The sequence below is a fragment of the Watersipora subatra genome, chromosome 1 (assembly GCF_963576615.1).
Source record: "Watersipora subatra chromosome 1, tzWatSuba1.1, whole genome shotgun sequence".
NCBI classification, from domain to species: domain Eukaryota; kingdom Metazoa; phylum Bryozoa; class Gymnolaemata; order Cheilostomatida; family Watersiporidae; genus Watersipora; species Watersipora subatra.
Genome location: NC_088708.1, coordinates 57,267,653 through 57,280,967, shown reverse-complemented (window position 1 = coordinate 57,280,967; position 13,315 = coordinate 57,267,653). Strand labels below are relative to the sequence as shown.

General features: G+C 35.3%; 1 protein-coding gene across 1 annotated transcript in view; it reads left to right on the top strand.

Annotated features, from left to right (window-relative positions):
• Positions 1–13,315, top strand: part of LOC137393206 (serine/threonine-protein kinase BRSK2-like) — a 49,264-nt gene that overhangs the window by 31,123 nt on the left and 4,826 nt on the right. Inside the window, exons 8-16 of the mRNA XM_068079657.1 lie at positions 2,877–3,023; positions 4,083–4,169; positions 6,407–6,519; positions 7,089–7,198; positions 8,089–8,212; positions 9,070–9,317; positions 10,257–10,302; positions 11,175–11,301; positions 11,502–11,667. Of these exons, the coding sequence (XP_067935758.1) occupies positions 2,877–3,023; positions 4,083–4,169; positions 6,407–6,519; positions 7,089–7,198; positions 8,089–8,212; positions 9,070–9,317; positions 10,257–10,302; positions 11,175–11,301; positions 11,502–11,667 (1,168 nt within the window). The remainder of the gene's footprint in view (positions 1–2,876; positions 3,024–4,082; positions 4,170–6,406; positions 6,520–7,088; positions 7,199–8,088; positions 8,213–9,069; positions 9,318–10,256; positions 10,303–11,174; positions 11,302–11,501; positions 11,668–13,315) is intronic.

The following is a 13,315-nucleotide window of genomic DNA, read 5'->3' as shown; positions in this document are numbered from 1 at the left end:
ACTGTGTGTTGGATGATACCAAAATATAGAGAAAGTAGATAGCCAAGGAGAGACGCTAAAATTAAAAGTTGGTTGATATCTATTACATTTCAAAATGTTTTTAATCACCAATGGATTTGGTGTACAGCACTGGTGTAATGTTTTAGTGAGAACCTAGAATCGAGTTCCGTCAACCGCTAGAAGCTTCCTTGTCATTTATATTATATTTACATTACTTTATTGGCAATAATTTCATTTCAAATAGAAATGTATTTTTTAATTATCATTCAGCTGATCTACTAAGAGCATCTAGTTTGTCAAGCTGTCCTTCTGCCTTCAGTAGTGCAACTGTTTGTAATCAACCGTAATATTGAGTACACAGCTCATGATTAGTATAACAGTTCCTACTTTTACTAGAGGTATTCAAAAAGGAATTGAAGTGAAGACTGCCAATGAAACAGACAGCAGCACGTGCAGCAGAGGAAACAAAATGAACAAACATGTTGCAAAAGGTCACATTGGCAGTTATTTGTTGATTGTTTGTTGACGCTTTCATTTCTCTGTCTTTTACACTCGGTTCAGCTAAAAATGTTACCATGAGGCATGTTTGACCTACACCCGTTGATCCCAAATATAAACTTTGTGACGTTCATGTTTAGTGCAGCTGAGCTATACTTGACCGGCACTCTAGTAACTATGATGTATGCGTCATTCCACTTTGTTTGTTTTTTGCCTTCCCTTGTACTTAGATAGTCGGTATCATCTCCTGGTTGCACTATTTACTGCTAGGCTAACCTGAGAGAGTCTCAATTCTTTCAGATTTCAGCTTACTTTCTAATGATGCTGCTTGGCCACTATTTTGCACAGAATAGAGCAATAGATATCACATGTTAGCTGTATGTATCTTCTATTCATCTATGGTTCTGTAATAGAGGTACCAAGACTTATTAGCCGGTTAAAAGATCCTCTATGATACAAACTTTAGAATAGACATCATTAGTCTCTTGCAACTGCCGTGTCATGGGCATATCCTGATTCATTACATGTTCATGTTGCTTTCTAAATAGTTTGACCTCTTTGTTCCACAGACTTTTACTACAATACATTTTGATGTTCACATTTACACGCGGATCTGTAATTGACATGTTCAAACTAACCTATCTATATGTATAAATCTCAAAGTTTGTGTGCGTGTGCGCGCACTTCGGTTTGTCCAGCTATAGCTATTAAAATATTGGAATTAAAAGCTCGCTATGTGCTGAATTTGAACTCACAGAGATTGTAACCACAAGTTTCAAACCACGCATTTACCCATTGCACTATACTGTCCTTAGCATTCCATTGCTCTTATCATATACCGTATGCACACGCTGGATGTGCACTTTTGATTATTAACTAATATTACCTTTTGCATTTGTTATTTTTTGAAATTGTTTAAAAACTAATTTTTTTCTACTATCACCTATTTTTTTAATTTGTAATTTTTAAATGTGCCGTTACACTTTTATTTTCAGTTTTTCGTAAGATTCGATTGCTAAGCCAGTAAAGGCTAATACTTTTCACTCAAGCACTTGTATTATCTCGAGTAGGAATAGCCTCTACATTCTCTCTTCATTCGGTCAGACAAAGTACCAGACAAAGACAGTCCGATATCTCATTTCCTACATTTGTACCAGTATCGAGAGGTACTAGTATCGTTGTATTCAAAGTTTTGATGTATAGTTTCTGCTGGAACAGTAACCTTTTTTAGCCACACACTTCTATGCAAGAATTGTTATTATTAATTCAACATATTCAGGATTTTTATTTTGTTTCTCAGTTTGTATTAATTGTATCATTACCAAATCATTTTTTATTGTAATTGTAGCAAAGCAGACTTAATTTGGTTATTACTTGCTAATCATTTCACATTTACATCTAAATCCTTTAGTAGTTGCTTTTTTTATTCATTTGACCTGCACAAAACATTTTTCTCCTGATATGAAGTTGGAAAGTTTCAGTTGTTTGACAAAGTTTGAAAGCCTTTACAGTTGTTTTATTTTTTCTTTTAATTTATTTAAACTACACAAAACACTTTTCTCATGATATGAAGTTTAAAAATTAAAATATTAACTGTTGTTATATGTTAAATAAAAACAAATTTTCTGTGCAAAAACTTTTATTACCCAGGCAACGCCGGCATTCAGTAGTACTTACATAAAAATCATATCACTTGATACACCTCATATGTACAAACATATATGTAGACTTGCAAATGTACATACACACATACATATAAACTTTCATATATACACAAATATATATATAGACCAATTGTTACATTCTCTCAGAAACCTTAGAGGTTAAAGGAAAATCATACCCTATTGAAACATGGTAATAATGGAAAAACCATTAGATATTCACATGTTGGCTGCTACCATCATTTTCGCTATAAAAATATTTTTGCGTTGAAAAATACTATGGTTTTTCACACAAATAAAATTTCTCAAAACTACTCAATTGACAAGTTTTAAACAAAAAATAAAGATATAAAAAAACTATAGATCTTCAAAATACTTTGCTGAACGATTTTACTTGCTATTGTCAGTTGTTGGCTACATTTTCCGTATTGTTTTAAACAGTTTTAATGCCTTGAAAGAGCAACAACTTGCTGCAGGATGCTTTTTTCTGTCAGGGCAGATTTGTTTGAAAGTGTCACAAAGCTTCTTTGTTTTTTATTTACTGATTTGTTCAGTATATGGAGTCGACACCTTTTATGATAGCTAGGTAACTTACAGTAGATTATAGAAGCCTGATTTCAGCAGAAAGGTAGAAATGTTTTTCTGTCATATAAAAGTAACTGTAGTTTGTTATTTCTAAGTCATAAGGACCATAAAATATGGTTTTGGCATTTGCAGGGTGCTCTTCCTTTTGATGATGACAACCTGCGTCAACTGCTTGAGAAAGTGAAAAGAGGAACCTTTCATATTCCAGCATTTATATCTGCAGAAGCGCAAAGTCTGCTCCGGAGGATGATTGAGGTTGACACGACAAAGCGAGTGACTGTAAGTGTTACTATTTCACAGCATCTCGTCTCAATGTTGAAGAATATTCAGGACATTCTAGAACTATACTATCTACGGTGATACGAAATAAACTATACCCTTTGTTGGAAAACTATAATTCTCATTTGCAATATTTCATTTCATTGATAGTTGAAAATTACAAACTGTACAGATATGATCACACTACATACATTGCTTGTACTGCTTGTACACTGCATACATACATGTTTGTTTCAAGTCATATAAATGTATACGACTCATAATAAGCAAATAAAAGTTGTGTGGTTTGATCAATTCTGTACAGTTTGTTATCGTCAACCATTAAAAATAAAATGATCAGAATTTAGCTTACATAATAATTCAAAAACATAATTTTACAGCTGTTTGGTTTACATATTTGAAATCAGGACAAAATGAGGATTAATTTAATATATAATTTATGGCTATTTACTAAATTCACCATGAGGAACAATTTTGTAAGTGAGAATTTTAGTTTTCCAGCATATTGGTCCAGTTTATTACATACACCACTGTACTATATACGTATGTATTTTGTTTTCACATTAGTTTTGCTCATAAGGATATTCATTGTTTATATATCCCCAAAGATTTATCTGTACGAGGTTATGTACCATGTACAGATATAGTTAGTATTAGCACTAATATATGTCTACTAGCGCTGTACGAGGTTATGTACCATGTGCAGATATAGTTAGTATTATCATTAATACATGCCTACTAGCACTATTTTATGTCGAGTCAATCCATTTGGCTCAGTAAAGAACAAAAAGCTTCCTTGAACTTTGAAACTATAAGTAATTTTTTTCAAAGAATATGTGTAATCGCTGGGAGCCATGGGAGTCTAGAAAACTACAGCAGACTATTCTGTTTAATAGCTCAGCTTTGACAAATATTCCCATTTGTAGTTTTTTTTTGGACTTGCTGGCAAAATGAAGCATTTCGTTATTTATAAGTTGGTATGTCGGTGGCAAAAATGCACTGCTGTCCGCACTACTAGGCTGACAAACTCGCCATTTTGTGCTGTTGAATGTCTTACAGCTGGCAGAGGTTTTGAGGCATCCTTGGGTCGTTGACAACAGGAGAGCAGATGTAGAGTTAGAACTACCCATGAAGGAAGTAGTACAGGTATGCAGTGCGCCATTAGCGAGAAATCGTTGTCTTATGTAGAAGAGAGACTTTTCATAATAGTTACTAGGTAAATATTGAGTGAGGGGTCAATAAAGAGGGAAAAGTACTAGGGCTGATGTATTTAGAATGGTTTAAAAATCTGAATATTCCAACAAACAAGATTATTGTTATACTCCTCAGCTAATTGCACCGATTATATCAGCTATATTCAGTTGCAAGCTCAATTAGCTAGCAGCTTGCTAGCAATATATTGTAGCTTTACCTACCAGCTATACTTTCTAGCTATTACTGTTTCTTATTGACTGTTTAATCAAACGCATTTAAATTTCATAGTGGCTCCAGTTTCACTAACAGATTTCCAACATGTCTGGACGCTATATTCGTTAAATATAAAATATATGTACTAATTACAACATCTAGTTATGTGTAAATATATATAAACTAGTTATAATAACTACATGTACATGGAAAGATGGACGGCTGTGCTTTGCCTTATAATAATATTCATCCTATAGTTGTCATGTGAACTTTCATGGCCTTTGGCTAGTGCTACTAGCACCTAAATGTTAATTAGTTTCCTTGCACTGGTGCCTCGCTGAGTTCAACGCACTGGCAGCAAACACTATTTTAGCCCCTCATGAGGTTTGTGATCAGTTGTTTCTGCAATTGCATTATGGTAATAAAGGTGACTAGACTCTGTAGTCAGCATATTTCTAACATTCCTCCTGCGTGACTTTACCGGATATGCAGTCAGCTCCAATGAAAAAGATAACAAGAAAACTAAAATAAAAATTATTGTTGATAATAGTTCTCGTTAACTTAAAATGTTTAAACAATCATGTTATTTGTTGTTTATAGTTTATGGTGTTTAGGTGAGTTATAGGTGAGCCTGCAGTTTCAAGACTATCATAAGAATATTAAATCACGCCGCGTGTAACTCGGATCAGCTAAGAATTATAAGTGCTTGTGGTGCTAATGAAATATTAACCTTGCGTTGTTTCTACTAGAAGTATGCTCAAACTTTTAATGTTGTTCAAAACTTTCATTATGGTTTTGACTATTCAATTACATCAAAACTTGATAAATCTTTATGAACTTTATGAGTTGTATAATTACAACCCGTTCATAGAAGTACTGGGAAAATTATGAATGCTGGCTTCACTGCAAGTATCCTCTACATAGTTGGTCAATTGCTTAAAGAATTTGTAGTATCGATCGAACAAATCCTTAGCTAAAATCATCGGCTTAAATCATCGTACCTGTTAATAAGATATGCTGCCTATGAATAAAATATGGTACTGTAAAGGAAACTGCCTGTTCCTTTACTTTCCACAAGACAGTCAAACAATAAACACACCAAGTGTTAGCCATCAGAATATATATTTGAGCAGCATATATAAATATACATGTATGTCACTGTACAACAAATGAGCATGCGTGCAGACAGTGTGTGCGCAGTACGACTCTGCTGTAACGATCCCGATCCTTATATATCGAGACCTTACAATAGGCACCGCCCCTTTTTCTTTGTTCTTTTTGGATCGGTGAGGTGGCTCACTGGTGACCGAGCCTCTTCCTAATCGTCCTATCGGCTCTGGTCACGACGCTTTTCGTAACAGTACCTGTATAGAAAATATTAATGATTTTTTGCTCTCATCGAGTAGTTAATTTGTATTAGCATCACTCTAATCAGCCATCTTTTATTACTGTTTCTTGCAGTTAGATTTTCTATTATCTTTCAAGCTGTTTGTTTCTGTTTGTATGCAAAATCGTTGGATAGAGCAATGATAAATTTATTATATATATTCCTCAAAGTATGCCCGTACGTATGCATTCCGGCTATAACTATTAAAATCTTGGAATAAAGAATCCATATGAAGATTTGATCTCAGACCCTACTGTTCACCAGTTCGACGCCATACCCAATAGCCCACAAAAAATGAGTTGATAGCTTGCCGATATAAGTCACTATATGGGAGCACATACCCAACATACCTTTGCATACCATGCAGGGTGATTGCATAAGTAAGTGATTGTCATTAGTTAGCTTACTAAAATTTTCCATTGGCAATCTACCAGGCTAATAGCAAGTGGCAGGCAACTCTCATCACTTCTCATTGTTTATAAGCTGATTTTTAATACCCAGGCAACGCCGGGTAGCACAGCTAGTATCTATACAAAATGTAGAACACATATTTAATCATTTTGCTGATACTAGCAATCTTTCCTTGTAGACATCAGTGCTGCCGGCAGAATCAGACTTGGATGTGGATGTTATGAACACTATGTGCTCCTTACAATGCTTCAATGATAAAAGTAAACTTATTGAGGAATTGCTTTCTCCTAGGTAGGTGGAAGTACCCTTTGCTAGGTTTTTGCTACATATGATGTGGTCACGCAAGCTTGAAGAATCTTCCATAGACAGCGTCTAATTATAAAACGTGGTTAACTTTTATAGATTGAAAGTGTAAGCTTGTTGCTGTATGATTGTATAATCAAAAGGTAAAAATACATTCATGCCCAAAGTTATATTTTTAAAAAGCGAAAAGCTGTAAACATTTTTCTCAGTTTTTAGGACTCAGTATTTTGCAGGAATTTATGCTTTGACTTTTTCATAATACACCATACAATGAAAGGTCACTCTGCACCCTGTACGATAAAAGGTCACTCTGTACACTGTATTATAGAAGGTCACTCCGTACACTGTACAATAAAAAATCACTTTGTACACTGTATGATAGAAGGTCACTCTGTACACTGTATGATAGAAGGTCACTCTGTACACTGTACGATAAAAAGTCACTCTGTACACTGTACAATAGAAGGTCACTCTGTACACTGTATGATAGGTCACTCTGTACACTGTACAATAGAAGCTCACTCTATACACTGCACGGTATATAATATCTGTTGTAGACACAACACAGAAAAAGTCATCTACTTCCTGCTTCTCGATAGAAAGCTCAGAAAACCGTCAATGGAAGATGAAGCTGACCGAAAACATAGAAGTTCATTTGGTGTGGACGGTAGACTAGCTCCAATGTCTAGTTTGTTATACATTTTGCACTTCAAAAAAGTTTTGGTTATGATATTGGCTGAATGCTAACTACTACAGGTAGCATTAAGTGGTTATGATATTGGCTGAATGCTAACTACTACAGGTAGCATTATGTGGTTATGATATTGGCTGAATGCTAACTACTACAGGTAGCATTAAGTGGTTTGAGGTTGGCTGAATGCTAACTACTACAGGTAGCATTAAGTGGTTTGAGGTTGGCGGCAGTTTAGGATTAGAACTCTTTAGGTTATAAAGTAAGTGAGAAGAGTGCATGCGGAGACCAGTATACCCCTTGTTGTTAGTCATAATTTTAAAACAGAACTTTTTAGACTGTTGCCCCCTTGTTGTTGACCTGAGTCCATGTATACATAGTTTGATCCGTGTGTGCTACGTTAACCCTTGGCTAACCTCTGAGAAGGTAATTTATTGTGGAGTTTTCTCTCCTAAAACGGTCTTCAGCAAAGCTTAGCATCATGTTATACCGTTCTTGCTATATTCTATAGCATACTCTATGGTATAGCATATTCTTGCTATACCATTCTTGCTATATCCGTATGCAGTATATTCACAACTTTCATTAGTGTAGTGGATAGTGGAAGCATGAAGCGGTCTTGGTGAATGCTATATGAATAATTAGAGACAGAATAATTAGCATGTAATTATGTTTGACCCCACGCAGAAGTCATGTTAATTATTACCATCCTGTAGGCGAGACTTCGTATGAGTCAAGGATTAACGACTTTTGTCTTGATAACGTCTTTCCAGCAAGGGGTATATTCTAAGCTATCATATAAAAAAGCTATGCAGTGAGGGTTGTGCAATGTCAGGAGCTTATATTATAGTGTCAATGCGTTTCAGACCCTCCGAGGAAAAGGATAGACCACAATCCTGTGTCTGAAGTCACAGACCGAACATTATCATTAGGGGAGATAACTGAGGGTTCTCCAGCTATGCCTCGTCGAGCACTCACTGTACATAGAATGTAAGAAAATTATTATGGCTCTTAGAATGTATGCCTCCTATAGATAAGACATACACAGTAGAAGCAACTTCTTCCTCTCGACTACTTGAATGCTGAAAGCATGCTCAAGGTCAAACCGTTTCTCACTGTTTCCGACTCATCGAATCTAAAACGTAAGCAAGATCAACTGTGTCATGATGTTTATTCTCTTAGTTTTTGTGCCACAACACTGCCGCCGAACGCTTAATTTTCAATGAGAACATCTCAACGCGCTATATTCAAACCAAATACATGTACCGCTATTTTGCTGTAGATGTCATTTATCATTGTTTTTGGAGGCAAAAGTTAAAATTTGAAGTGTCTTTTGGTTTTTCTTTAGTACAGTTACTTATAAAAATGTTTTTAAATTGTACTCGCATTTTTCCTCTGTATTTTTACAAAGCTGATATTTCAAGATTTTTACTTAAATCCACAAGTCTTCACTACAATAAGAGCCTTGTCAGTCTGTCCGTCCGTCCATCCCTCCGTAGCTATGTTAAGAGCATTAGGAAAAAGATTACACCGCATGGGAATCAAACCAGGATATTCTGCTTCCCAGCAGAACCCACTACGGCCTCACCACTCAACCACCTTTCAGCATTCGAGAATAACTGTGCACATAACTATTACATATGATTATCTCTCCTGCGGCACATGAGACTGCCAGTGTAGTAGTACTAATTATAATAGTTTGTTGTATATTTGAAAGCTCAACAGAAATGTTTTTTAGGTATTAGCTAAAAAAAGCTTTATTTTGTTACTTTATAGTGTATTCTGTTGTATTTTATACCTTCAATTATTTTACATTACCTGCCTTCATAAGCACTTGAAAACTGTAGGAGGAAAACTAGCATGAATTCGGCGTTTTCCTCTCCTGGTGGTTCACCATGCCCTAGTCCAAGCGTGCACAGGCATCGGTCAGTCTCTGCCAATGCCACAGCCAGAGTAACTCCAAGATCAACTCCTGGACATAGCCCTGGCTCCACTCCACCTATGTCACCTCGGTCATCTCAAGGAACAGACACTTGGAAGACTCGGCTACATTCTTTCCTTGGTACACCAAGATTCCATCGTCGTAAAATACCAGGTAAATACCTCTAAATGCACTGCTATTTTCTTCTCGCTAGAAGTTATTTATTATAACACAAATTTACATGCCGCACTGTTGTAAAATCAATGTGCAGTATTCAGGTAAATACCTGCCGCATGTGGGATGTGGCTCAAGAATTCACAGACTAATATGCATGAACTACATCCTTCACTCTCTTTTGTCTACGGAGCATCTTAGTACTACTTGAGGGAGTTAACTCCTCATAGATGGTCTCTAGTAATCGCTGGAGTCAAATTAGCCTTTACTTGTGAAGAATAGTTTAAAATAAGCAAAGGAGTTGGGCTGTCTTCTTTCAAACACATGGTGTGCAATTTTTAAAGGTGCTCATGCTTTTTATGGATAGCCATGTAGGTAATCGTGTTTAGACCTACAGTGCACAATACAGCTGGGACTGGTGCACTTCTACTGGCTCCATTATTGTGATGCCCTGCGTGTGAGCGCTTACTTATCAGTGCCACCTCACTTTGGTTATCAAGTGAGTAAAAGAACTTAAGATTCCTGACAGAAAGGAACATGTTGTTCAATGTGAACCAGCATCTTCAATAAAATAGTATCAGTTATAAACTGGTAACAGTTATAAACTAGTATCAGTTATAAACTAGTATCAGTTATAAACTACTATCAGTTATAAACTACTATCAAATATAAAAAAGCATTAGGGGCATGCAATAGAATAGAAGATCACTCCTGCTAGCGACCCAGTGCATGGTGCTCAGTGTAATTTAAAGAGGTCACACAAAAGGTGTGCATAGTACTCCTATGCTTGAGTCTGTTGGGTGTTGACAAGAGTATGAAAATATGTAGTGACCTAATTCACAAAGAAATGAAAGAACTGTTTGGAAATCTTCCACATTATCTTGTTCTACTTTGTTATCTCTCCTATTGGGTCTGTAACTACTATGAACTATTTTGCAGGAGCAGTAGCGGAAAACATGTCCATGACACCTGAAACATCTCCTGAGTGAGTATAGCTTCTTGTTAAGGTTCTAGGCGCTCCCATTCATTTGTCCTTTTTATGATTTATCTCCACTTGCTATCATTGTTTTGCAGGTGTAACACTCCTCAATTATAGGCATATTTTTTAACTAGGTGAAGATATGCACAATCTAATGTTGGTTCTAGCTTGTTTTTCATGTTTTTTTGCATGAAGATCATACAAAAATACATCAAACATAGATAATGAAATTGCAATTTGGTTTTCAGAAAAGTTTGATAACCCAAATAGTAAATATTTTCAAAAATTTAGTGTTTAATTTAATGAACTCTATACTATAGCAGTCCACTGCAGTCAGAGTCTTTATTTTTTATGCTAACTGTATTTTTTTTTATCATAGTATGATGAAAAAAAAATATAATACTGCTTCACATATTATGTGAGGCAGTATTTACATGCTGCAGATTTGTGGACACTTGTTTGCTAGTAACAATGAGTCACCAATACTTTCTCCTACAGGCTTGTTGATAGCATACACCACAATGATCTAGTAATGATCAATTACCATCTCACTTGAGTATTCACCCGTATTCTAGAGAGAATTTACTGCTTGCAACTCGTTAGGCAACCAACGGAGGACTAAGTCATTAGCGTTTTGGATAATCTTTTAGAAGTTTTTGAAATCATTGCTTGACACTAAGACCACCTTGAACAATCAAAGTATTATTTCTGTTTTTTCTCGTTATAGTTATACATACTTCCAATAAAACTGAATGTTTTCAGTCGGCATGTAGGCGAGTTGGAGAAACTTTTGTGTGATCAATAACAGAACAGGTATTGAACTAGAGAGTCGTTTGATGGTTTGCATTTTGGTATTTTGATGTTTCATGATGTTTTAGAATGACGAAGAAGTCCTGGTTTGCTAACATGATGGGCATGGAGAGGGAAGAGTACAGACACACAGTTACAGTCAAAAACAAGCAGATGAACCAAGTTAAAGCTGATGTCGTCACAGCTTTTCTCTCGGTAACAAATAATCTTTACATTTTCTCATCGACTAAACTATATTTTTGTAATGGTTCTTTGCATCCCTCGTAGAAACACAAGAGGTTAATTTATGACTTTTTATTTTTGTAATTAACAATTAAAATTTAATCATGCCTAGTAAATTCACTGATGGCTGTAGATCCTGTTTAAGCTGTCACAATGTCGATGCATGTTTTTAGACGGCAGATATTGTACATACCGTCGTCACACCTACAATGTTCAGGGCCGAGTACCGACGCAGCTCCAATACCTCAATGTTTAATAGAAATGTCAAGTTTCAAGTAGATCTGATTCAGAGTAAAGAGCAAGAAAGCACATTCTATATCAACTTTCTCCTTCTCTCAGGTACGTCATTTTGAAAGTGTAGTCTTTTCCATGTTTTAGTACAGTCAAACTTTACTTACAAATACTTTAATACAGTAAATGCTCCTATAATGTAAACTTGTTTTTACGCAAATTCCACTCAACGTAAAGAATTTATGTAAAGAGTTTGTATCATTTTATGCAAAAGCTTTCATATAACGTAAAGCGTCCAGTCGGTGCAAGTTCTCAAATTGGATCAAAATAACAAAAGTTTCATAATTAGCCTTGAAAATATTGGTTTTCTTTTTGCCTCACTCCGGAGAGAAAACAACGTATAAAAGTATTACTGTAATCATGCACCCTAAACCAAGTGAGTGTGATAAGAATAAAGAGATAAGTGGTCGATACAAACCAATAATAACACAGTTACTGTAGTCATTTAATTAAACAGTTAAATTTAAGTTTTTTATATACATTGTAAGTTCCAAAGAAGTGAGTTTGGAAAGATTCTGGAGTGGAATAGGCTATTTACATGCATTTTATTGGTTCATATAATATAAATTCCCGATAACATAAACGTTCTCGGAATGGATTATTTGTCTTGTAGAAGCGTCTACTGTATATGATTTTTACGGCACAGGACAGAATTTGTATCAAATATTTGCTTTTACACATCTGAAGTAATTTCCAGCATACAATGTTCCAAGTTTCTTTAGGCATTACACTTTCATAAGTACAAGTAAAGAGCCTAAAATTATAAATAAAAATAGTGCAAAGTATATATGATAGGTAGATCAACCATGTTTAGTCTAAGCTAGAGTAAGATCATCAGGTGGACCATGGACCATACCTTTATGGACCATACCTCTATGGACCATACCTCTATGGACCAGACCTCTATGGACCATACCTCTATGGACCATACCTTTCCACACCTACACATCATCAAACCTACACTTCTATGTTTTATGTAATGTAATCAAAACCTTTTTCTTAATTAGTTTTCTTTAAAAATTTTTGTTACATTTCGCAACGTATGTACTTTATAGCTATTAATAATTATCTGCAGTATTTATCAGTGAGTTATTGCTGGTTTTGTAACTGTGAAGCAAATAAATTGAATCACAGTGTATTTTGATGTGGGTATTTAACCCAACATACAAAGGACTATTTTAAAACAAAATAAGTATCCAAACAAATGTAAATTGTATATATAAGTTTGGCGGTAGTTTGTTGATTATATCAAGCATAGGACAGAAACCCGCGTGTTGCTAAGCTTTGATCTCGACCTTGTAAAAAATTTTAATCACGATTCTCATGGCTAAGACTGTATCAGATTATTATTAGTGTCCATTATTATCGCCGTATTTATTTAGCATGTTCATTATTAAAATGACCGGCCCTCGACAGCGTCTTCTAACAGTGACTACCTAAATGCTACACCTGTCATGGTATTCGTTGCTTGCAATAAACTTGCTAGTACGATTCACACAGTAGAACTTACACGTTTTGCATGCTAAGTCAGCTTTCTAACTGTTTGTTAAGATGTCTGCTTGTTAACATTGTTAACATTAAAATTTTCGATAAAAGTTTATGTCTTAACGCAATGGCTTTTTGAGTTAGCAAGCTCGGTTTATCATTGATGCAGAAGTTCTTGTAAGCCATAAAATGCCATAAATTGTTCGACATG